General features: G+C 34.8%; 1 protein-coding gene across 4 annotated transcripts; it reads right to left on the reverse strand.

Moving 5' to 3' along the window:
- Positions 1-1,512: 1,512 nt before the first annotated feature.
- Positions 1,513-4,523, reverse strand: LOC112758651 (ethylene-responsive transcription factor RAP2-12). 4 transcript variants are annotated; one of them, XM_072220096.1, is made up of 3 exons: positions 3,585-4,442; positions 2,024-2,914; positions 1,513-1,909 (listed from the first exon to the last, which is right to left on the reverse strand). In XM_072220096.1, exons 1-2 carry the CDS (start codon positions 3,859-3,861, stop codon positions 2,064-2,066), a joined length of 1,128 nt encoding a protein of 375 aa, XP_072076197.1. In that variant the 5' UTR covers positions 3,862-4,442; the 3' UTR covers positions 1,513-1,909; positions 2,024-2,063. The 4 variants fall into 4 exon arrangements, with proteins under 4 accessions (XP_072076197.1, XP_025663146.1, XP_072076198.1 ...); XM_025807361.3 differs by having other exon boundaries at positions 3,582-4,442; XM_072220097.1 differs by having other exon boundaries at positions 3,588-4,362.
- Positions 4,524-27,462: the final 22,939 nt, after the last annotated feature.

Consider the following 27,462-nt stretch of genomic DNA (forward strand, 5'->3'; position numbering starts at 1 on the left):
AGTTTTCAACAGAGGAGAAGCGAACGTCTTGAGGCACCAAATGCTGGAAAACGAAAGGGCTGGAGGAAGACAAAGAAAGCACGAAAGAGAGAAGAAAGTTCATAGAGGAAGACGAAAAAGAAGAAAGAGAAAAAAGGGGGGGAGTATTTATAAGGCACTAGGGGCAAAACTGTAAAAAACGCTACTCATTTAAAGAGTGTGCCGTTACCAATGTAACTGCCCCCCACGTGTTAATGCAAAAAGCCAACGGACGCGACGGTTGGCAACCCGAAATCACGTCGGTTTTTACTTCGAAATCACGTCGGTTTTTTGACTTGAAGGAAGATACCAACCTGAACATCTCCGACTCACTCTATACTTGAATCCAACTCGCAGCGAAGAAGCCAGACTCAAGTAGAGACACTGTTCATACCCTGGCCCAAAACATAAGCCAAGTCCAATAAGGTTGAAAGACCGAACTACAAGGATGACCTCTAACACTCACCCGATCTCCTAATCTCCTATAGAGGTCGGATTCGACAAAAACGGACAGCTCATGCTTACCCACGAAAGTAACTACTTTCCCGAATCTCTCACCTACTTCTAGAAGAGAGATCTCAACAACCCTAAAATAAATGAGCGGTTATCCACCATAAAAAGTGGAACTACTTCAGCAGTGGTTATTGGCTCTTCTCCTATAAATACCCTGACACACTCAGGTACATTCAAATTCCAATACATTTAGACCTGCTAAAACCCTTGCTGACTTAGACATTAGAATGCTTTGCAGGTACCATCCCCTACCTTCTCACAAACAACTCGGACGACAGGTACAGGATATAGGACAAGTCGAAACTCACTCCATTGAAGATTTGGACCTCACTTACAAGCCAAAGACAACCCTTCAGGTAACCCTCGGAACAATATTCAAAATTAAAATGTGTTTCTTTATAAAACCTTTCTCAATTTATAACATTTCACAGGCTCTAAAAACACAATATTAGATAAATCCTCGAAAGAAATAGATATGTAGCATACGAATGATACAAATAGATTTTTTCTTTTAAGCCATAAGCCCATAACACGTATCGAATTATATAGATAAGGTTAAGATATGGATGAAAATTCAAAGAAAGATGCACTGATTTGAGGATATTAGTTAAAAGTGGTAAAAGAAAGAAGTTACACTTTCCACTACATTAGAATTAGATGCATAAAAAAAATAAAATACTAATATTTAATGTGTAATTTCTATTAAAAAAAGAATCCACTGGTAATATTCTTGGAAAAATCCTTAATTAATTTCATAAAGTAAAAGCTTGTGATCGACGAACTGAGCTTTTGTTAAAATACTGACTGATGATCCAACACAGGCAACCATCACAAGAAGAGAGCTCCTCATGTGCTGCTACCTGCTAGTGGTAATGGTTTTTATTCGTTCATATTGTTGGCCAAAACATGTGCAGTGTCACCATTCACACAAGCAGCAGCTAACGAAATCTATCAGCCCAGATAGAGAACTCCCTCTAGATATTGGCAGACAAAGAAAAGGAACTAATATCCTCTTCAATGATTTATTTAACTGACTCGGATAAGAATTGTTACAAGTTACAGATCCATACAGCCAGAAATACCACATGGATCAAATCCAAAACCAACCCAAATCAAAAGGGAAAAGGAAAATTGAAAAAACAATAGGTTAACAATTAAAAGTCAAGTCAAGTCAAGACAGTGACACAGATAATACACAATCACCCTTATGAACATCAAATTGAAAATCCCCAAAAACGCAAGTTCCTTGACAAGGCGAAAGTAGCCTATATGACCATATATTGTCTCATACTTCTTTAGCTACAAGAGAATGACCTTCACACATGGTTAAAGCTCAGTCTTGCTTTAACTCCATCTTCAACAAAGAGGACAATCATTCCTGAAAGCAACACAATGTCTAATAACATCTTGTTCATTTTTTAGACGCATTCAGGGATGCACATAGCAACGAAAATAAAACAACAATTGCGGAAAGAAAATGAAAATTACTAACTTGTAGCTTTATTTACAAAAACAGAGAGACCAATAGCTGCTCAGAACACACCACCAGACATGGAAGGAATGTCATCAAAGCTCCACAGGTTCATCAGGTTTTCACCATTCTGAGTGGTGTCTCCAGCTAGCAAAGATTCCAATGAAGTATCATCCCAGCTCCCTTCAAGAAAAGGCATCTGAAAGAATTTCAAATCGGATTCAATATCCACAAGCTCCTCAGACAGTGTCTTTGAAGAATCATCTTTCACAGGTACCACATCCTGTGAGATAGACTGCAGATTTTTCTGTTGGTTAGCATCTTGCTCAAAAGGAGATTCCCCTTCCAGAGCAGCAGAAAGCATGGATGAGATCTCGGGAGTCTTTGGGGCCTGTTCACCCCAGCGAAGATCTGAATAATCAAATGTATTACTCCCCTGATCCGAGCTGAAGTAAAGGGTCACATCATCAGGTGAGGTAAGGGATGTGAAACCATTTCCACCCTCAGGAATGGAGTCCATGTTAGCAGTCTGGTTAACCAGTGGTTTCTGTTCAAACCCATCCAGAGGACCATAGTTCTCCATATTGTTACCAACACTGAATTTATGACTCAGATTGGGCTGAACAGCATTCAGATTTGGCCTGGCACGTTTCGGAGGAGTGCGTGGTGCCTCTTCAGGGAAATTCACCTTGGCTTTCTTGCCACGAATCCTCCGTGCTTCAGCATCATAAGCTCTGGCAGCCTCTTCAGCAGTGCTGAAGGTTCCTAGCCAGACACGAACACCCTTTCTTGGATCACGGATCTCAGCTGCCCATTTCCCCCAAGGACGCTGACGGATTCCCCTATACTGATTCTTCCTCTTTCTCTTTGCAGACTTCTCAGATTGTGCTTTGACCGCCACAGATTTTCCAGCTGGAGGTCCATCAGTATAAAAAGGGTCGGTTAAGGATAATCAACACTCAGAAACAGGTAAAAGAATTATATAATTACACACAACCAAATGATCATTTTCTTAATGATTCCCAGAAACCATTTGAGGACATTAAACTAGAAGTTGACACTGGGTTACAAGGAAATCAGCAACATAACTACATAAGCAAAAAGGCTATGATGGATAGCATCATGAAATTGAGCATCATTTGTACACCAATACAACCAAAAATAATCATTCCCACAGGATTCATAAAGTTAGCCCCAAACTCAAAATCAGTTGAAAAAAGCCCGGATTCTTGTATAAATGATGGTCAAAACAACCAGAAAAGCAGAAAAATTAGTGCGCACAATTTTTATAAACCCATAAAGAGATTATTCCAGAAAACAACACAAGATCAGTTAAAGTTAAAACCCTAAATCTGTCTCGCAGATCTAAAACTAGATAAATCCGGCGCTAATTATCAACTTCACAGAAATTAAAAAAAAAAAAAAGAACACAGATCAGAAAATTATTAGACAGAAATTTTAAAAATAATATGAATTCAATAGAATAATAAGTTATTGAAAAAAAAAAACAAAGAAAAAAATATCAGTCAAAATCAGTGAAGAGTGATAAAATTATGAAAAGAGATCTAGAGAGAGATACCACCACGGGATATGGACTTGGGAGCTTTGGCGGCGGCGAAAGCAAAGGGCTTGGCATCATCCTCATCGTCGTCAATGTCGATGTCGGAGTCGTCCTTGAATTCCCTGAAATCGGCCTCGAAATCATCGTCGAGGTCGATCACCGCTGCCTTCGGCACGCGCTTCCCTGAGCTGCCTTTCTTCAGGTCAGGCCACAGGTACTCCGCGGTGAGCCGGCGAGACCTAGCTGTCACCGCCGCCGCCGCCGGAATGAAGTCGGAGATAATAGCACCTCCACACATCTCACTGGCCGATCAGATTATTTTGAAGGACAAAAAGCTCAAACTTTGTTAGAACGAAGCACAGGTCAGGTCAGAGCTCACAACAATGGCTTTTCCTTTGGTTGAACGAATACTTTGACAAAAATGAAGGCTTTTCTTTTCTTTTCTCCCTTTTTCCTTCTCAATTAATATCTCAGGGTTTTTAATTTTATACTAATAATAATAATAATAATAATAATAATAATAATAATAATTAATTACGACTTATGAGTTTGATGAGGAAGTGGGAAGTTTATTTATTAATATATTCTTTTTGAGAAATGGGGGAGACTAGTATTTTGCTGTGTTTACTATTATGCCCTTGCTCCACTGCAGATTTACGAGTGCCACCATACGACGGCGTTGGTCCTATTCAACAAACGTGTTTCATCTTTCATGTTCGCGTTGTTTAGGTTATGGCGAGACACAGCAAGTCATTTCTTGCCCGGTTCACATAAATAAAAGACGAGGGGGATTTTTTATTGCACAAGAAGGATTTTAAAACGCGTTATAAGTATGTGGTATTTGGGGCTCATTTTTTTGGTTATGGAAGCCATAAGTGTGATGTGCTGTGTTATGAGGGTATTGAGGTGCTAGATAAATATGTGAGCCAGCTTTTTTTGATTTGTTATGTGAATAATTCGGACCATATGAGTTGTGGTTGCAAGAAAATATAATGGGTAAATTTAGGGGTGGAGCTTAGTTTAGACAAGAGGGGGTCATAACCCCCAAACTTTTTATAAAAAAATTAGTAGTACTTTTTTAAAAGATAAAAGGTAGTTTAATTGACTTAAATACTTTACTATGACTTAACGTATCCAATAAATTTAATAAACAATACTTTCTCTATCTTTAAGTTTAAATATAAAAAATTAGATATTTTTTATTTATTTAATTTAATATTATTTTATATTTTATTGTTTATTTAATTTAATTTTTATATGATAAAAAATAATAGAATATTCAATAAGTATTAATAATATTATATTTATTTAAATTGATAAAAAAATTCAATAAATATTATAAATTTTAATATTTGTCCTTCTAACTTCTTCTTTACATATTTTACAGGATATATATTCAAATTTTATATAAAATAATAATGAAAAATCAAAGAATTGATGCATTTTTTAAAAGAAAGGCTAATATTTAAGAAGGAGAACATATAACTTTTACAATATCAACACCTGTAGATAGTTCTTCTACTTTAATGAATCACGAAAAAAATGAGATACAACCTTTAAAAGTTCAAAAAGTTATATCTGATGAGTTTGACCTTAATTTTTTGGAACGAGACCCTGGAAAACGGCTTTAAATTTGGCAATATCACCCAAACCAGAGAGATGAGATTAGACGAGCTTATCTTAAATGGAGTTCATATCAAAAATATCTTGACAATTATCTTCTATCTGGCCCCTCCAAATTTTGTTTCAAGTTCCGCCACTAGGTAAATCGGACGGTCGGATTTGCAAGGAGGGAAATTTCGAATTTTGGACGAAACAAATCGGATCATCCGTGTTGTATATTAAGTTATTTTTTTTTAATAATAGGAAAATCACTTCGGATGGTCCAAATTGATTATTATATAATTTTTTTGAATGAGTTGGAACAACTCGCTGGATCCGATTTATGCAAATATATGTATATAAAAATGTGTAACTCATAAACAAGGCAGCAGATACCGTCTTCTTCTTCATATTGTTCTTCTGCTTTCTTCCACTCCTAGTTCTCTCTTCTTTGTTATGAGGTAAAAAAAATTGATAGTGAGGGTTCTGTTTCTGTTTAGATTTGTGAGAGAAATGGATGATAGAGTTCTTTTAAAAGTGTATTATTTTGGTCAGATTTTGTTACAAACATCTGAAGGAGTAAAATTTATTTGTGAGAATCCATTAGATGTTGTTATTCCCTTCACAATCTCATTTGAAGAGCTCAAAGGTGTGATTTGTGAGAAGATAGATTCTGTGATGTCAAGGAAGATTTCATGTATTTTATACAGATATCCCATCCCAGTATTTAGTGGATTCGTTCAATTTCAAACCAAATATATAACCGACGAAGTGAGTATGCAAGAGATTTTAATTGACCCAAATTCATAAATGTAACTCGTGTTAGATTTGGAACTCATTTTTGTTAAGCGTGCATTGATTTGACACATTAATTTATTACTCTTAATAAAATAAAACAGTGTAATTTTATATCGGTGCTCAATCTTCAATGAAATGACTTCGTTTCACATGAATGGAGGTTAAAGCACATCTTGTTTTATAATCATCACTAGTAAGAAAGTAGGGGTAGCAAAGCGGGTATCCTGCCCTACTCTACTTCACCAAGACCTGACCAACAATTGCCCGCCCCGAAAGTAAAGCAGGTTTAAAATGCTAGTCCTTTCTTTTGAAAAAAAAAAAATTGAAGTTAAACTAAAAAAAGATAATTAAAATGTAACCACAAATTGTAAGAACTCGATTCTTGGTAAATAGACTCTTTTAACTATTTTAAAATTTAACTTGCAAAATCTAAAAGCACGGCCCAACAAGAAATAGTGAGGCAGGCCCAAAGGTTAAAAGAACAAAAATTAAAAAAAAGGAGATTTATGAGGTCAAACTTGACTTTACGAGGGTAATTAATTCCTCTAAGTCAAATTTGACTAATAAATGTTAAATATTAGCTTACCATTAGCTTATTTTTCTCCCAAGAGACTTTTTGAGTCGAAAAAATACTTTTAGTGACAGTTTTGCACGTGCCGAGAAAAACTCTAGTAATTGAAAACCTCGGAACTAGTGGTAAAAATAATTTTTACCTAGATAATTGTGTCCCAAGATTTATATTAGTCATCCATTCAAGATTTATCTCTTTAAGAATAAATTTTAACCATTAATTATTTTACCACACGGTAAAGGTTACCCCGAATTGAATTTTTGACTAGTATTCCGCAAATAACTCCTAGAGATCCCAAATCTTCTTACTTGCTACCCAAGTAACTCGTCCCCAGCCTCTGGACTGAGATTATCTCAGCCTTTCACTCCTCTCTGCTGTGTTTTTAACCATGAGTAACTAACTGTGGTTAATTGTTGATAAACATGACATTATAACGCTGAATATTCTCTCAAAATCACGCCCATTCTCTCTCAAATCCAGCCCATTCTTCTCTAATTTTCGAGCTTCTTTTATCATAATCACCACAACAAATAAGGGTTTTCACAACGGTTGAAAACCATTTCCATAGATAAAAAAACCGTTCCTAGAACTTTAGGCAACGGTTTTTTACCTGTGGTATATGCGGCCGTTGCCAATTCTCAGGCAATAGTTTTTTACCTAAGGCAACGGTAACCAAAAAAACTGTTGCCATAGTAACTGGCATAGATAACGGTTTTGACAACCATTTTTAAACAATGGTTTAGCATCGTTACTAGATAGACAATGGTTTAGAACCATTGTCTTCCATGACGGAAAGGTTTAAAACCATAACTGGATAGACAACAGATTTAAGCGGTTGTAGTTTTGTCATACACAAAGACAACGGTTTAAAAGCGTTGCCTTCGGTGTTGTTTCTTGCAACGGTTTAAATACCGTTGCCATTTTGTAGCTGCCTTTGGCAACGGTTTTAACACCATTGCCTTTTATAATTTTTAACAACGGTTTTTTGTAATTATATAATTCTTTATTTACAATAATTTTCTCATATTGCATTGAAATTAGTTCCAACTATTTTTTAAATTTAGTGTCAATAAATAACCTTAACTATTTGAATCAAATTACGAAAGGAAACTAATTGAACATATACCATCAAATTTGATTTATAAAGTATTATGTTAGATTCACAATCACATTATATCATCATTGCAAAATATCATAATACTAGTCTAAGTCATAACTACTTCTAATTATATCATCATCACTTTTTAAAATACCATAATACTAGTCTAAGTTATAACAACCTCGAACTATATCATCTAATTTTACAAAAAATACAATAAGAAAAGAGAGTTGAAATAACTAAGTAGCAAGTAAATTTATCATCATCATGTCCACAAGTTCATGACTTTTACTCTCTAACATTTGCTCTTCAAAATTTGTGACCTTAATTAAGTTCTTTTTTCCCTTCAACATGGTTTGCCTATAAACAAAACAAAAAATAGTAAATCAAATATAAAATTACACATTTCTAATATTAATAATGTTTAGACTAACAATAAGTGATTTTTCTCATCAAGAGCTTATTAATTCTAAAGGATTTCTAGAAGTCAAACACTAATGCTCAAAAGAAACATCTCAAGCAATCATAAAACTAACAATTCGTATCTAACAAAGTATGCGAAGAAGCTTAATCAATCAATCAATCAATCACTAAATAGTCTTAATAATTAAATCTTCAAAAAAATCAAAGAGATAACATGTTAAATTATTTACTTATAGTGTAGTTCAATTTCTAAGATGGTGGCAGCTACAAAGAGTAGTGTAGTTGAATGCTTAATACGGTGCTCTCAATAGCTTGTGTTTTGCCGTTACCTAAAAAGTGCTCAAGTTAGTGCTTTTGAGCTACGACATGCATGCCTCAATAATTAGGTGGGAAAACAAGAAGAAATTTAAAGGTAATAATCAACCTCAATATATATTATAACTAAAAAAGAGAATTAGAAAGAACTGATATCGATGGATCAATTTTGAAAGTGCTCCGATGATATGACTGAGTATAAACTGTCACTTCCCACTTTTACTAAGACTTCCAATTTATACCAACAAAATTCAAAACAAGAAAATAAAGATAAAAAGAATAAGCTAAGAGTGAAAAAAAGAAGTTAATTAAAAAAGGAGAAAAAATACAAACAACACTTTTAGTTTGCACTTTTCAATTTCTATAGATATATAAATTAAACTTCACTAGAAGGAGAAGGAGTGGATCTAAAGATAGAAATATAAGTCCTTATCTTATTATTCATTATATATATATCAATCACAAATTAAAGGATTTATGCAAAAACTTCCTGCTTTCAATCTTCTAATTTTGTGAATTTATTTTGTCACTATTTGATTGCAATATTCTGGTTTTAAAGAGACAAACTACAACAACAACAAAAAAAATGGAAGGTTTTCTTAGTAACTATTTGTGCCATGTTTTGAAAACCTAAAGAGAAGAAGTACACTAATATAAAAAAAATCAAATTCATGATATATCAAATTCAGAAACTCTAAACAAAAACGAAAAAGGTTTAACCCAGCTTCATGATACGTCAAATTTCGAAACCTCAAACATAACTCAGCTGAATTCAACCATGATTCAGAGCATAAATTCTATGTGGTGGCTATGTCAAATATCCTAAGATCAATCAACTAAATAGTCAATGCCACAGTAAAACAGTACATCGCCAACTAATAAAACAAAACACAAGGTCTGCTCCCTTTCTTGAACCGGATTTCTTCAATATCACATCCTTCTTAATCAACTTTTCACTTACAATTGAAATGGGCAAAATAATTAATTAAAAAACCTACAAAATTTACAAAAAATGTGTAAAAAAAAAAAAATAAGCTAAAACAAATGTATTCTGAATAATAAATTATAATTTAAAAATTTACTTTCACAGGTTAATCTCATGTACGCTGTTCTTGGTGATTTCGAGATCTAATACCCATATGCAAGCTTCAACAAGAACTCAAACTATTTTATCCCAGCAAGCCAATTACCAAATTTCTAAAAGTTTTAGACGAAAAAAAATACTAACAACTATTTAAATGATCTGATATAATCCACTGGCATGCCAAAGTTACAGTAGGCGTAGAACTAAATATAAAATTGAAAAACAACCATTAATCTAAAAGAACAATCTATATAGTAGACATACAGCTTAAAATATTGTATTCATGACAGCAAGTTTGATCCATAAATTAAATGTAATGACAATTCTAATAATTGATTTGGTAATCACTAGAAGGAATCAACAAAATGAAACTCATGGTTTGAACATGCAAGCATCGAAACAAGCTCGAATAACAAAAATAAAATAAAATTGATTGTTTGAACAGAGAGTGATCAGAGAATAATTTGAAGGATGAAAACCTAACCTAATGTTACCGTTGAATAGGGGTCACATGTGGACGTCAGAGACGGTGATGGAGACGCTGCTATGCTGGTGGATCGGAGGCGGCGGACACAGGGGTCAGGGAGACTCAGGACGTGAAAGACAGCAGCAACACTGCCGTTGGAGGCAAAAACAAGGGATGCTGTAATCAGGGTCACGGAGGCTAAGGACGGGATAGACGGTGATGTAGATAGAGATAGACGAAGGAGTGAAAGATAGAAGGGATGTGGTGGTGTTGGTGAGTGGTGGTGAACGGCGGTGGTGAATGGCGGTGGTGGGAGAGGTTTAGATCTGAGGGTTGAGGGTGAAGTGCTCTGAGTTAGAAGAACAGACAATAACTCGTGTTTTGGAAAGAGAAACCTGATGAGAAAAGGAAGAGTTTTTTTTAAAAATTTTGTATTAGTTTTAATAAACAAAAATACTTAACCATAGTTAATCATATATGATTAAGGTATATAAGTATTTGTATTTGTACACAAATAATATTGAATATACTTTTGAAATACATTAAATTTTAATTTTTAAAATTATTTAATTATTAATTAACTGAGATTAATGATGCCACATGTCTATATTATATTGGTTCACATAAATAGGGTATGCATTCTATCACAAATTTTGGAGTATGAGAACAATCACATATAGAATTGCAGTAGGAGTTGTTTGTATTTTTAAAGTTTTATCCATCTTTCTATTTATGATTCAGATTGATATAAAAAGACATTGTGTGTTTTAATATAAGGACCTAGTTTTTTACGAGAGTAAATTTTTTTTTTGCAAATTTTGTAAAAGTAGATGGATAGTTTTTTTTTTATGTCAAGTATATAATGCTCTAAAAATTATTTTATACGGTATCTTGTACACTTTTTTATTTTGATATGGAGCCCAGCATAATGTATAGTTGTGTTATTAGGGTTTGTTGTATTTCACTAGGGTGTGGTGGCTACGATGAAAAAATTGAATGGTCCGATTTCAGGGAGAGTAATCGGACGGTCCGATTACGGGGTTCGAGGGTACACAAATCGGACCGTCCGATTTGTGCACCAACGGCCACGCGTCACGCATGCAGGAAACCCAGTCCATGGACCCACTTTTAAAACCAATAAACCCTACCCACCTATCCTTTTCAATCTCGTTCCCCCTTCATTCTTTAGCAAACCAACCCCACATTCGTCCTCTCTTCTCTTCTCTTCTTTCATTAAAACTGTAAAACCAAAATTCAACAAGAGACTGCTGTAAGGAGGGTAAACAAAAATCAATAATGCCAAAAAGATTAAGAATAAAAGATGTTAATCATCCAAATAGTTATTAATTGTTAGAAGAACAGTATAATAAAATAAATTTTGAAGATTGATTAATGATTAAATTAATTGTTATTATAAGTGTTTTGTTTAGATATTTAATTATTAATTAGTGTATCTTGTTAGCTAGATAGATGTGTAATTAATATTTATTTTATTGTATTGAATATAATTAGTGAAGTATGTAAGTAATTTACTGAGGTATATTATTATTATTATTATTATTATTATTATTATTATTATTAGTTTAGTTTAGTTTAGCCTAATTTAGGTAATTAATTATGTTAGTAACAGTAAATTATAAAAATAAATTTAATAAGTTATTTATGATTAAGAAAAAATTTTCTTGCGGTGCAGTTATTAATCTTATATTCTAGTTATATAAATATAAAATAATGATTAATAATTATTATTATAAAATAAATAGGGTTTAGATATTAGAAAATATATTTTTAATGGATGTAATAATAATTAAATTTATATTTTATATTTATTTAAGTTTTATATTCTAGTTATATAAATATAAAATAATGAATAATAATTATTATTAAGAAATAAATAGGGTTTAGATACTAAAAAATATATTTTTAATGGATGCAATAGTAATAATTAGATTTAAATTTTAGATTTATTTAAATTTTATTAATTATATTATATTGCTTATGTGATAATGAGAATAGAAAAATGTTAAATATTATTAATTAATTAATTATAGTTATATTTGATTAATGTGATATATGCCTACGTTTTGTAGGGTTCATGGATGTTAATATGTGATCATTATTTGCTATTGGGTCCGTACAATTAAATTGCGAAGGAATATTTACGGGAGATTGGTTTTTATCACATTTTTCAGATTGGAGTAGTCCAATGTTAGTCGGCATTGGTTAATGCTCTGATTGAGAGATGGCGGCCCGAGACTCACACGTTTCATTTTTCAATTGGTGAGTGTGCTGTGACATTGGAAGATGTGGCAATAATTCCTGGTCTTCTGATAAATGGTCTTCCAGTTACAGGACCGACCCTGAGTAGTTATGAGGCCTTAGAGGTCAAATGCATGCTTGCATCATTTTAGTGTTGCACCTAGGAAGACAGATTGTAGAGGAAGCTTCATAAAGTTGACGTGGTTTCGGAGACTGAAGGATCATTTAGTCTTGGATAATGATATTCAGATTCTGAGGCACATAAAGTGCCACATAATGTTATTATTTGGGACCATTCTATTTGGAGACAAGTCTGGGGCAGCGGTGCACTAAAAATTTCTGCCGTTACTCCGTAACTTCAGCGGGATCATACAATTTAGTTGGGGTTCGGCATGTCCGGCTCACTTGTATAGAGCATTGTGTAGGGCCACTCGTCTCGACTGCAAGGAGATCGATGGTCCACTGACCCTTCTGCTTACATAGGCTTGGATCCGTCTACCATTTCTTTCGCCGATTTCCGACAATCCTCGAGGCTTTCCGATTGCAAACAGGTAAAATTAATCACCATCTACTTTGAATAAGTGTAGCATATTTTAATTTTGAGTTTTATGATAACATTTATATAACGGATTGTTTGATGTCAGCTGGCGTAATTGGGATCGTGCTAATCGGCCTTACAAATATCATTCTCTTGCTTACTTTAGGAGGTCATTGGATGATCTGCAAGAAGGAAAAGTATGTTGTATTCAATTATTTTATATTTTTGTTTAGCCATATTATTATCTGGTGTGTAATCCTCTGTTAATTTCGATCTGTTCAGTTTGTTTGGGAGGCTTATGCATTTGATTGCATTGAGGTAGGCGTGATTCCTGCTGATATCCGTCAGCACTTGGTTATTTGGAGTGCCACGATGTCGTTGATATCTTTTGAATGCGTTGAGTGGATGCGTCGGATAGGTTGAAGAGACAATTTGGATTGAGCCAGGGCGTTCGTCATCAAGAGCGGGATCTAAGTGTAGCACACGGCAAGGTACTGACTGGACCTAAGAATCAAGATTGGTTCGATGTGTACTCTTTTCGGGTGATGCAATGGACGAATCACATTCTCGCTGCGCCCCTAGTGCCTTTACATTATCCTTTAGATATTTACATAACTGGTATCGTGGTACATATGGTGTTCGCTTGCAATTGTCAGATCTCGCATTTCAAGAAAATCAGGAGGGTAATCCAGTGGATGATCAAGAGAACCAACAGCAGCAACCACAGCCGCCTCTGTCACCTCCGCCACCGCCACACCCAGTTTCACATCCACAAACACAACAGCCTTAGTAATATATTCTTCAGACTCAGCTCGCGGATTATTTTACACCATCCGTTCCATTACACTAACAGTATTGGGGTGTTTCACAGTTTGAATAAGGGGATCAAGCCTTGTTTAGCCAACTACTTGGATTCATGGCTCTGGTGCTAGGTCACTCATATTCAGGTAACTACGGTGACATTCCCACAGACCAGAGGGCGCACCCAAGTGGTATTGCTTCAGGTAGGAGGTCCTTGGACTCGAGAACTCGGAACTGCACTTCCTCATCACATTCTGGAGGTAGACAGTCTGTTGACTCGAGTAGGAGTGTGCCACGAGAGGGATCATACAGAGCGAGAACCCACGACGTATTCTGATGAGTCTAATTCAGGAGAGTAATAAGGCAGTTGATGATGACGCTGATGACTACCTAGTTGACCATCCGGATGAGTATGAGGATACGGATGCGGATGACGATGACGAGGATGAGGATGGCGATGATGATTCAAATGGTCAAGATGATGAAGACCGCGGCGATGATCCAGCACCTAGTGCAGGTAAAGTAATTTATTAGAGTGATTGCACTGTATTTTGTTTAGGGTAAACCTCACCCCGGTCATGTAATCGCTGATAACGCATCTCGTACTCGCAAACCGTTCTCGAATATCCTATGATAAACAAAAGGCCTCCTTGTAAAAACATGCATTATAACAAATTCTGTAACAATAATAAACTTTGTTGTATTCAAATTTACCTATGTTGATGATAAGCTTCTGTAGGTATGGAGCCTTGAACTTTCTCAAGAAGTTCGACTTTATATGATGATACAAAACATGTGGAAAGCTCTAGGAGGAAACCAGGCTCCATTACGACGAGCAATAGCTGAGTTGATGGACTCATGTCGATCGGAGATAAAGCCCACACCATCACGTGTCACCACATGCTGTCGCAAGTTACTAAGAAAAAAGTGTCACGTCTCAGATGTCTCTCCCTCTACTTATTGCTCTAGTACAAGTGTGACTACCATTGTAGCTTCTTATCTCCCAGCAGTACTTCTTGCACATTTTACTAACCCTGATCAGCCAATCACAACATGCGTCGTATTGTGTACATTTAGCATAGAATGTCATTGGTTCCGACTCGTACACCCGATAATCTACACCTCGACGGATTGTATAATTTTTCATCGCCTTAATCACTGCCTCTCTAGAACTGAATTCCATTCCCACGATGAATTCACCATCCACCACAATAGGAAGCTCTGCTACATTCACACCACAAAATATGTATTTTGATAAATAATTGTTAAATAAATGTCTTAACAGTTAAAATCTATCTATAAATTATAAATTATAAATTATAAATATAAATATAAATAAGTAATGATATAAATATAAATATAAATATAAAATCTATCAACATTTGTCGTTATCCAAAATATAAATATAAATAAGTAATAATAGATTATTAACCACAATATATAATAAATTATAAAATATACATAAATAATTAATAAATAAATAAAAATAAATACTTAATCAAATGCTACTTACTAAATAAAAAAAAATATACATGATTAATTGATATTCCACAGATCATATGTTGGTCATGTTATCTAATCAATCTATAATATTAATCTATCATATATTGTATCAAAAATACATACCTACATTCATATATTGAGGAAATTTCAGTGCATGCATAGCCTCCAAATCCAACGAGCGCATGAAAGTAGGCTCCACAAACGAATGCTGGTTTACTAGTGCATTTGCCACCTCCGCCACATCTGCCTCCATAATGCCGTTAGCTTGATCTTCGTCTCCACCCAGATCAACGACCTTATAGTTACTTTCAAACTCCTCCTCGCTATCACTATTATAATCATCCAACTCAATATTTCGGTCTGCTTCAGATTGTTCGAACTCAGCATATAGCTCGATGAATGATATCTATGAGCGAGTTTTCATATACACTGAAAACATATCTTGCATGCTCGCTTCATTGGTTACATATTTAGTTTGAAATTGAAATAACACACCAAACACAGATATAGGATACCTGTACAAAATGCACGACACTCTCCTAGATATTTGAGAATCCATTTTCTCACAAATCACACCTTTTAATTCTTCAAACGACAATGTGAATGGAATAATGATATCTAATGGATTTTCACACACAAATTTCACTCCTTCAACTGTTTGTAACAAAATCTATCCATGATAATATACTTTTAACATCACTCTATCATCCATTATGATATATTCACATCAAACACTCTTAATCTTAGTATTGTTGCTGTTGAAACAATGAAGAAGAAGAAAGAACCAGATGGGGTTTCAGAAGAGAGAATCAAGAGACGAAGAAGAAATAGAGAGTTCGGCCAACATTGGGTTATATATAAACACAGAACTCGGACGGTCCGACTGCATTTTAATCGGTTTAAATATTTTAAAGAACTAAAATCGGGCTGTCCGATTTTAGTTATATACGAATTAAAAAATTGCATGCATGAAATCGAACCATCTGATTACTATACAAACGTTGATTCAAAATATTTTTAGCATACACAAATCAGACTGCCTGATTTGTGTTCCTTTTTTTGCCGCAAAAAAATTGGACGGTCCAATTTATTTCTCCTAACTTCGAAAATTTAATGCCGTCATAACAGTGTATTAACCCCGCATACCTTTATAACTCAGCGTTACACACACTTTATAGTCATATTAAAAATAATGAGCCGTATCTTGTATATGTTAGAATACTTAATAAACTTGTGCTCTTTTAGACATTCTATTAGTAGATATGTTTCATGATAATTTTGTGTTTTTTTAAATTGTGACTTAATTAAGTATACGATATTGCACATGTTAAGTCATTCAATTTAGTAGTTGTTATATAACCATGTAGTATAATACGATTAGTATTCCCTTGCATAACATGGGTGAAAGTAAAATATCCACACTTTATTGGTCCTAAGATTACTCACTTACATAAATGACGCTGTTATATTTTTCATCACTCAAATTTACTAACAATCATAAGAATATAATGAAGAATTTTGAAACAAACACTAAGCATTTTGATTCATAGAGAGATAATTAATAACATACATATGAAGTCTTTATATAGGCAAGTCTTTATAATAAAATAATAATTCTTATAACAACTAAGCACTAGTTATTATAATTCAAGAAACAAGTAGAAACTTTGACTAGTCAAATTCCTTATTCAATTTTGCTTCAAATCTTTAGTTATCAATCTTGAAGCTTCCAATGCAATTCATGATTCTTTCAACTTGATTTGTAGCCTCCAATTTTGACTAGGAGATAAAGTTTGACTTGTGATTCTTCTAGCTTCTAGTTTTATCACTTGTAATTCTTGTAGTTTCTACCACCTTCTAATTTATGGTGTAACTTGGTTTTAAATTCCAATTCAATTTGTTTTTGAATTTCTTCAATGTTCAAGTATGTTGTATTTGTACTATTCTTGAATGTTCTTGATTTAATTATCTAACATTGCATTCCTTAAATCAAGCTTGTAGAATTTATCATTCCAAGCATCTTCTTCAACTTCTAAAATAGCTCGGTCTTCAACGGCTTTGTAAATATATCTGCTAGTTATTCTTTAGTAGGACAGTACTTGATCACAACTTCTTTCTCATTTACCAACTCTCTGATTTTATGAAATCGAATATCAATATGCTTCAATCTTTCATGAAATATTATATTTTTGCAAAGTGCAATAGCTGACTTGTTATCACAAATTAACGTTGTTGGAGTACTTTGTTTCTCATTTAATTTCTCAAGAATTCTTCTTAGCCAAACTGCTTGCGTTGCACAATTTGCTGCTGCTATATGTTCTACTTTTACTGTAGAGAGTGCTACTACTGGTTGTTTCTTTAAAGACCATGAAATCGCACCAGAACCAAGATGAAATACAAACCCTGAAGTACTTTTTCTTGTTTCTATATCTCCAGCCCAATCACTATCAGTATAACTGACAAGAGTCACTTCATTAGTATTTTCATAACAGATACCATCATTTAAAGTACCTTTGATATATCGAAAAATCCATTTTGCAGCTTGCAAATGATTAGTGCAAGGCTCCTCCATAAATCTGCTAAGTAATCCAACTCCAAATACAATATTTGGTCTGGTTGCAGTTAAGTATCTTAGACTTCCAATCAAGCTTTTGTTATAAGTACGATTTACTGCTTTTCCTTTATCTTCTGTTAGCAACTTTAACTTCTCTTCGACCGGAGTAGGAACTGGTTTTGAGTGCTCTATTTGAAATTTTTTCAAAATATCATTTGCATATTTCCTCTGAGAAATGAAAATTCCATCATCCTTTTGAAGAACTTTGAGGCCAAAGAAATAACACATCAAGCCCATATCCATCATTTGAAAGTGCTTTATCATAGCCTCCCTAAAGTCTGTAATTATCTTCAAATTGTTGCCAGTAAAGATTAAATCACCAACATAAAGACACACGATCAAGATATCCCCAGGTTCAACGAACTTTATATAAAGCGTATGCTCAAATGGACATCTTTTGAAACCATTCTGAGTGAAATAAGAATCAATCTTCTTGTACTACGCTCTTGGTGCTTGCTTTAACCCGTACAAAGCTTTTTTCAACTTCATATCTTGCAGGTTGCTCAACATACACTTCTTCTTCTAAGGTGCCATTTAGAAATGCAAACTTAACATCCATTTGATGTATCTTCCATTTATTTTGAGTCGAGAGTGAAATAATCATATGAATAGTCTCTAATCTAGCAATAGAAGTGAATACTTTAAAATAATCGATACCTAGCTTTTGTTTGTATCCCTTAGGTAGCGTTTGTTTGCGAGACAGAGACCAAGAGACAGAGACAGAAATCCAATTCAGTATTGTGTTTAGTGTAGAATTGTACAAGACTGATTTATGTCTCAGTATCATGTTTGGTTTGAAATAAAAGTAGAGACTAAAAATTTAAAATTACAAAAATGCCCGTAATTTTAATTAACAACCCTAACCCCCAAATCCACTTTCATTTTTCTCAACAAGCAACCCTAACCCCCTTTATCCTCTCATCTGCCCTTTCTCCTCTCCTTTTCGGTGAAGGAATCCTCCACCGATGGTAGCACCTCCAAGGGTCCGAACGACGACGGCGCATCTCCATCGGTTCACGTTCGTGGCGCTAGTTGCTCCCAAGGTTTGTGACTTTGCTGCCGGTTGCGCGCCTGTGGTTTGCGTCGCCACCGTCGCCACCATCTCGGAGCTGTTTCTCTGGTCTCCGTTCTTTCTCTCTCAGCGGACATGGTATCTTTTGTCAATTTATCTTATTTACTTGTTAATTTTGTGAAGTTCAAAATTGATAATTTCGTATAGCATTTTTGATTCCCTGATTTTTTGATTTGTGAATCTCTCATTTCTGATTTGTGAATCCCTCATTTCCATTTGGGGAACCATAAATCATTAAAAAAAAGAAGTTACCAAGTTGCAGTTACTCTTTATTACTTGACCTGAGGTGTTAAATTTGTTCTCCTAAATTTGATGTGCATGCTATCGCTATAGAGATCAAAGGTGCAAGTTGTTTTGGTTATTGTTAACCACACCACCCTCCTAATTCCACCAAATAATAAAAATATATCCATTGACATCATCATGGATACTGCTACTAATTGCTTGAAGAATGTTCTAAGTATTTGCTTGACTATGGTTAATGGTAATTAATGCTACAGGGGTCATTTTGAGAAGCGTTGATCTTTTCAACGAACCTGCTGATGATCAATCTTCAATAAGAAGAGAGCAAAGGAGGCCATTGCTTGAAGATACTTCATATGAAGCATAATTTCTAATCCATTTTATAGTGTTAGTAATACTGTGCTCAAGCAGTTGCATATCCCATATATGTGTATTATCTTGGAACATCCACATTGTTCCTTGAAGAGGGAAAAATTGGTGGCATCCACGTTTAATACTCTATTGCTGAAGACGAGGGTACTGATGGCTTCACCTTTGTATCAAATCAGATTGAATGGAGTTACTAGATCAAGTCACCCTGTTCAAATGTTTTTTCATGTAAATTACTGTGCAACTATTGTAATTGTAAGATGTTCAAATGTAAAGATGTGATAACTCAGCAATTTAAGTTGTAGTTTGACCTTTGAATTGAAACAGGCAAGCGACAAATTGTGTAAATTTTTTTAAATATAAATGAGTACATGTTTCAGTATGTGTATACACTTATTTTTAGTCAAATTCGCAAGTATGATATATTTTATTACTGAAGAAAGTTGTTTTATGTTGTGATAATACATGTGAGTCATTTAATTTAAATAATTTACTCGAAAGGGATCAAAAGAGATTTAAGCATAAATGGGTTGGGTTTAAACACGATTCATGTCAAGTGCATTTACCTTATAGCATGTTTTGAAAGGAATGGGTATGTGCCATTCTTCTCAATTTGTAACTTAGTATATATTCTTTCAAAATTTGAAGGTATTCTCAATTTATCTACTATTCATGCTTTGGCATTCAACTATTTTGCTTTCCCTTTCTTACTCAGCACTATGTCCAATTAATTGGGTTATAGATCGTAATAAGACCAAGTGTTTTCTCCATATTGGGAGACCTCAACTTAGAATGAATCAAAGACCCATTGCTAAAGATTCTGCAGAAGTTAGTTGTGATAGTTGAAATAGTTAATCTAGTTTAGTTAAATCATTTCTGAGAAGTTAGTTAGATGGCCATGGGAGTTATGACACCAAAAATACAGACCATGGGAGTTAGGATACCAAAAATATTGTACTAAGCCAACAAAACCTATTCAATACAGACCAAGATAAAGGCAATACCAAAATATACTGCCAAATGTATACCAAATATAAGTTTGTATGTTAAACCATCTAAAATATAACCATCTCACAAAATAAGCTATCCCTATAGTGAAAAACTTAATACCCTAAGCCAAATCTATATAACAAGTGTCGATCAACAGTCAACTTTAGATAATGGAACGCACAAGGACAATCTTCTGTGAATCTGACAAGCCCTAGAAGTGCGCATGTACATTCGGACTCTCAGCAAATTTCAGAATTGCCTTCACCACCTCTTCATCATCGAACCCAAGCTGTGTAAGCTTCTCACCGACCTTAAACTTCTCGTTCACACCAACAATGGCATCAGCAAGTAGTTGGGCATTCTTCCTTTGGTCAGCGGAAGATTGCTGGATATGGTCAGCCATCCTCTCTAAAACATCAGCTTGCTTTCTCTTCCTCCCATATCGCTTTGTACTTCCTCCACTCGCACCAGCTTCAGAATGGCCCTCTGTCGATGTCTGATTGTGGAGACATCTCAGAGTCATCAAATCCAATTGCAGTGTCTTCAGTCTCTTCATTAACATGTTCCTCCGCATCAAAGCCACTAACTGCACCTACTCTTGTGGCTCTATCCCTACCAAATATACCCTCCAGCCGGTGAAATAGAGGAAAGGGCTTGTCAGGAGTACAGGACTATAGAACTTGGTTGGATGTGCCTGTGAAAATATAAACCGAATTTAACAAACATATCTAAGCAAAATATTCCAATGTTACCAAAACAAACACACATACAAATTTGACCAATCTCATTTTCTGACCACTTATACTTTCACCAATTATTTCTTGTTTTTAATAATGACACAGCTACAGTTACAAATTAGTTACATTAATCAAGTTCCTAATAATTTAATAATGACACAAATACAGTTACAAATTAGTTACATTAATCAAGTTCCTAATAATTTAATAATGACACAGGTCCAACTACATTAATCAATCTCTCACACTATTCCCACACAGCAACAACAGCATGAAAGGAAAACTAAACAGAACAAAAGAAATTTCAAAATTAACATGAACAAACAACTCAATTTTTGCTGGCTCTTTATCCTAATCCTCTTCTTATAAACATCACCATTTGTTGTTAGTGTAATTAAAAGTGTACCAAATGCTTATATGCTTTAATAAAAACTAAAAAATATGAATCACACTCATTTTTAACCATGCATCAAGGACATCTTTGATGTCAACCTCGACACATTATTTTTCATGATTCCAGCCAAATCCACTGCATCCAAGCATGTCAGCGGCGTACTGATACTTTTCCTTCAACCACTTATGCTTATTCTTGCAGTGTTTTGCAGTTAGGGTACACCCGGAGAAGGCCTCCAGCATCTTCAGAGCTAGTTTCTCAAATGTTCCGGGTTTAAATTGACCACAGTCAACCCTCTGACCATCTACCACAAACTCCTCTATGAAGCCAACAAAAGCATTAGTCTCTTCATCAGTCCACATACGTTTGTTATCCATTTTCACCTACCAAAATTAAGATAATTAACCTTGTACAAAATTAAAATAAATTAACACAAATTAACGAAATTAACATAAATTAACAAAATTAACATAAATTAACAAAATAAAAAAAATAGCAAAAAATAACACAAATAACCACAAATAAACCAAAACCCACAAGTCATGGCATAGGCAAATACAAATATTTCACCCTAAATCACAAACAACTAGTTGTTCTTATAAATAAAAGGTTGCTATTACAATGTTTCCCATTACAACAAGTCTTACAAATTAAAATGGTGATATTACAATGTTCACTACTTAATTGATTATAATGTTCATTACTCTGCTCCAACACAAATTAAGCTATTTCTACTCCATACGACTTGTTCGCCACTCTTCATACATTTCAGTTGCTATGTTGTCACGCCAGTGTGTCAACTCGTTCGTGTTTTCAACCACATCAATCATTCCGTCCTGTGCTTCATCTCCATCAGGCATAAATTTATCCAATATGCTACCTTGCTCCTCCGGATCTATATCCATACTCTTTCGAATAAAATTTTGTAGCAAACAACAAGCAATAATTATTTGAGTTTGTGTCTTTAGAAGGTGAAAGCTAGGGCTTCTTAAGATTGACCACCTCTTCTTCAGCAAACCAAAGCATCACTCAATAATATTCCTGGCAGAAGAATGAACCCTATTAAAATATTCTTGGTAATTGCGAGGTGCATGTGCTCCTTGGACCCACTCTCTAACATGATATCAAATGCCTCTATACGGTGCTAGAAACCTAGGACCATTTGTGTAACCAGCATCAACTAAATAGTAATTACCTATAGACAAGTAATGCAAACAATGTAAGCTTAACTATCATGAACTCCAGCTATATGTACAGGCTTAAATCCAAAGATGACATAATTACCGTGTGGTATCTTAAGACTATTACGACGAGTTATTGCATCTCGAAGTATCCATGAATCAGATGCCGATCCCTCCCATTGATAAACCACTATTTTATGGTTTATCTTGTGCTCAATAGAGTGGTTCTTATCAACTCTTTACCCACTTATTCATACTATTCGCATGTTTTACGTTTTCCTTCCTGATTTTGTGCTATGATTGAAAACATGCTTCTTTGGCCTTTAAATTGCTTATTAATAATCCTCTCTTATTATCATTAGATGTCTTGATATGTGTGTTAAGTGTTTTCAGAGATTACAGCACAGGAATGGCTCAGAGGATGGAAAGAAAGCATGCAAAAGTGGAAGGAATACAAGAAACTGAAGGAACTGCTAAAGCTGTCCAGCCTGACCTCTTGGCACTCAAACGGTCATAACTTGAGCTACAGAGATCCAAATGAGATGGTTCTAGTTGCATTGGAAAGCTAACGTCCGGGGCTTCGCAAAAATATATAATTTGTCATAGCTTCCCCGAATCTAGACGACACAAACGCGTGGATTACGCGGATACGTGACCTGGCAAAAACCCAATCTGCGCGAACGCGTGGACGACGCCTCCGCGTCACTTTCCCGCGATTTGTACGTACCAGAAATCGCTGGGGGCGATTTCTGGCCTATTTTTGACCCAGTTTTCGGCCCAGAAAATTTAGATTAGAGGCTATAAAGTGGGAGAATGCATCCATTCATTGACATGTCTTCCATTATTCAATTTACATAATTTTAGATTTAGATGTAGTTTTTAGAGAGAGAGGTTCTCTCCTCTCTCTTAGGATTAGGATTAGGATTTATATTAGGATTTAGGATTTCAACTTCTTCTCAGGTTCAATATTCCTTTTATATTTTTATTTATTCTAATGCTTTTATTCGTATCTGACTCATGTTACCAATTTGGCTTATGAATTCTTCGTATTTAGATTTGAATGTTTTATTTAATATAATTTGAGGTATTTCAGATTTGACTTTGCTTTGATTTATTTATATGAATGCTTTTAATTTAATTTAGATATTTTCTCCCTTTTGGCTCTGGATAAGTAATTGGTGACGCTTGAGTTATCAAATAAAGCAGTGGTTGAAATTGGGAGTTGCTGATTAATTTGAGTTCCAATAGCTCTAGCCTTTCCAAGGGAAAGACTAGGACTCGAGGATCAAATTAATTAGTCCACTTGACTTAACTGAGTGGGAGCAGAATCCAATTCTCATCACACCTGATAAGGATAACAAGGACAGGATTTCCAGTTCTAATACCTTGCTAAGAGATTTTTATTATTATTATTTTATTTTTCTTGTCAATTAAATTACCTGTTCCTTATTTTAAAAACCCCTAAGTTACAAGACTCATAACCAATAATAAGAACACCTCCCTGCAATTCCTTGAGAAGACGATCCGAGGTTTAAATAATTCGGTTATCAATTTTAAAGGGGTTTGTTACTTGTGACAACCAAAGTTTTTGTAAGAAAGGAATTCTTGACGATCTAGAAGCTATACTTGCAACGCGAATTTATTTGTGAAATTTCTAGATCGCGCGAGAGTTTCGCTATTTTACCCATCCACTGAGTACATAAACAAAACCCATCTCCCGGTTACACACTCCTAAGACATTGGTGCAGATTTTACCCTTTCTTGTTCGATATCTTGCCTTTTCAGACTCGGGGACTGTAACCTCTACATAAGTGCCATCTAATTCTCCCAAGCAACCCTATCATCCATAGAAAGTTATGATACTCAGATATAGAATCCTTCAGGTAAAAAAAAATCATACACAATATTGAATAAGCTCTACCGTAAACCTTCTCCATGTGGGGTCAAGACAATCCTCTTCAACTGGTGTAGCCTTGGCAAACAAAATGCTTTGCATACGTATAAAGGCCTTTAAAACTTTATTGAAATACTTACTTACTATTTCTCCGGACCTACAAAATCTAACCTACAGACTATGATTTTTTTTGTGATGCACTAAGATAATAAGAAAGTTGCAACCTGCTCCAGCAGGCTTACATGACCATCTTCTTTAAGTCCTCCTTGAACTTCGAGCAACTCACACAAATTAGCAAAGAAATTTGTGTTCATTTTCAACTCCCAGATACAATTCCTATCACCCTCACCAACAATACGCTCTAAAACCTCACGTCTAATTCTACTATTCATTCTTCTGCCTAACGACAGTTGGCCACTACTTCTATTCCTAAAGTAAACAAATAACGTAAGCACAAAAAACAATATCAAATCTTCAAGATTGGATCTCATCTCTTCATAAAAACACACGCAGCGCTTAATAATTTCCGACCGCTCCATTTCTTCCTAGCAAAGTCATTACATTAAAAAACGCATAAACATTCAAATAAATCTGACACTTCTTCATGCAAAATCTGCTATATCTTCTTAGAACCAAAAACAAGAATAAGAAACTGGAATCAAAAGACATGTAACTCTATTTACTTCTCTAAATAGGAAATACAATAGAAACATAATAAAAATGATAATATCGATTTTTCTCTCTCATTTCATATACTGAAAGTGACTTTTTCAAGTATTTTAAGCACATCAAACTCTTCCAAAAGGCAAAAAAGAAGATTTGATAATTAAAATGTGAAGTTGTTCACACTTGACACAAATGATTGGGTAATTGAGTTGGGTTTTATATAGAAACTGCACCTATTGAGGTATGAAGCTGCACTAATCCATAACTATTATTAGAAACCAAACATAGACCTGGAAACTTATTAAAATGGGTTCTAATTGGCTAATTAATTTCATTCTAATCAAAGACAAGGTGCATTAAATAAATAAATATTATATCCAATAGAATGAAAATAATGCATTTGAAGATGCACATGCCATCTACACATGAATTATGGCCTAAAAACGAACACATAGTCCTGAGAGCTCTGTGCAGACATGGAACAATAGCAGTCGCAGACATGAAAAAATTGGAAAAAAAGTATAATCCAGAATGAAATCAACAAATAGATGTAGTTAGGCTAATGAATTGAGTAATGATCCAATTAGTGGTACTTAAAAGGAAGTAAACATCATAGACTCATTAATTATAAAGCTGAGATAAATGGATTAGTTAGGTCACGAACAAATCCACACCAGGCAAAGAATTTCTTCAACTTCAATGCTACTACTTCACACCATCAACAAAAATAATTACAAACCAAGCAAAGAGGTTCTGAGTACAAATACACCTTTCAAATACAAACAAATTTGATTTAAGTATTACACAAATAACGGTTAAATCCACAGATCAAATTGATTATCACAAGAAGAGAAAAGTCCCAATGCTAGGTCACGAACAAATCCAAAGATTAGGGCACAACGGAAAAGATGAAAGGAATCAGTAAATTAAACAACATTTGTATAAAACTAACCTGGGTCAGAGCAGTTCGGACGAGGAGTTGATGGTTGAGGTGGACAGTAATCGGGGAGAGGCGGCAGCTTCGTTCTTCAATTTTTCTGTGAAGGAGAAAATAGGAGATGAGAAGATGGGGGCTACGAAGATGAACTTGCAAGCGGCAACTCACTTACCTAGCGGTAGTGAGGCCAGCGGCGACGAGGTGGCTGGTCTTGAAGAAGAATGCTTGAGGGGCTGCAGTGGCTGTTTCGAAGAAGAATGAGAAGAATCAGAAGATGGAGTCCCGAGGGTTGATCAAGAAGCCCTGATTTACATTAAGTGTAATTTTGGAATTATAAAATTAGAATGGGGTAATTTAGGTACAAATTATAATTAAAATTTTTGTCCCCGTCTTTAAATTTTTCTGTCTCCAGTGTCCCTACTTTTTGGAGGTACTGAAATACTAAAATTTTAAAGACAGAGACAGAAATTTAAGTACCAGTCTTTAGCTCAACAAACATAATGCTGAGTCTCTATCTCTCAGTCTCAGTTCCAGTCTCTGCAAACAAACGCTACCTTAGTAACTAATCTTGCTTTGAAACGATCAACTTCACCGTTGGGTTTGTACTTAGTTTTGTACCCACTTTACTACAATCAGCTTCTTATCTGCTCTGTCAGCTCCCATGTGTCATTCTTCTCAATGGCATGAATTTCCTCATCCATTGCTTTTTTCCAATTGTTGTCTTTAGAAGCTCCTTCAAAGTTCAACGGCTTACAATCTGAAAATAGAGCAAAATTTATAATTTCTTCATCGGATGGATAATTCTCATTGCCAACTTCATAATATGCTAATCTAACAGGTAGTCTCCATTCTCTTTGAGGTCTTCTAGATGATTTTGGTTGTTTGGTTGTGTCCGGTTGTCTTTCTTCTTCATCATCACATGTATTTGAAATTACAATCGGCTGCTTTTCTGTCTTTGTGTCCCAATCCCACATGCCTTTCTCGTTAAACGTCACATCTCTGCTGATGATTACTTTTTTTGTTTTTGAATTATACAACGTGTATCCTTTTGAGTCTGTGCTATAGCAAATAAAGATAGACTTCTCACCTTTGTCATCTAACTTCTTCCTTAATTGATCTGGTACGTGGGCATGCATAAGAGATACACACAAAGACTCTGAAATGATGAATGGAAGGCTGCTTTCCACTCCAAGCTTCCTCTGGAGTTTTATCACGAATGCTTTTTGTTGGACACCTGTTTAAAATATGAACTGCTATTGCGATTGCTTCTGTCCAAAACTCTTTAGGCATTTGTTTTGACTTGAGCATGCATCTGACCATATCTATGATGGTTCTATTCTTTC

The sequence above is a fragment of the Arachis hypogaea genome, chromosome 16 (genome assembly GCF_003086295.3).
Source record: "Arachis hypogaea cultivar Tifrunner chromosome 16, arahy.Tifrunner.gnm2.J5K5, whole genome shotgun sequence".
NCBI lineage: Eukaryota > Viridiplantae > Streptophyta > Magnoliopsida > Fabales > Fabaceae > Arachis > Arachis hypogaea.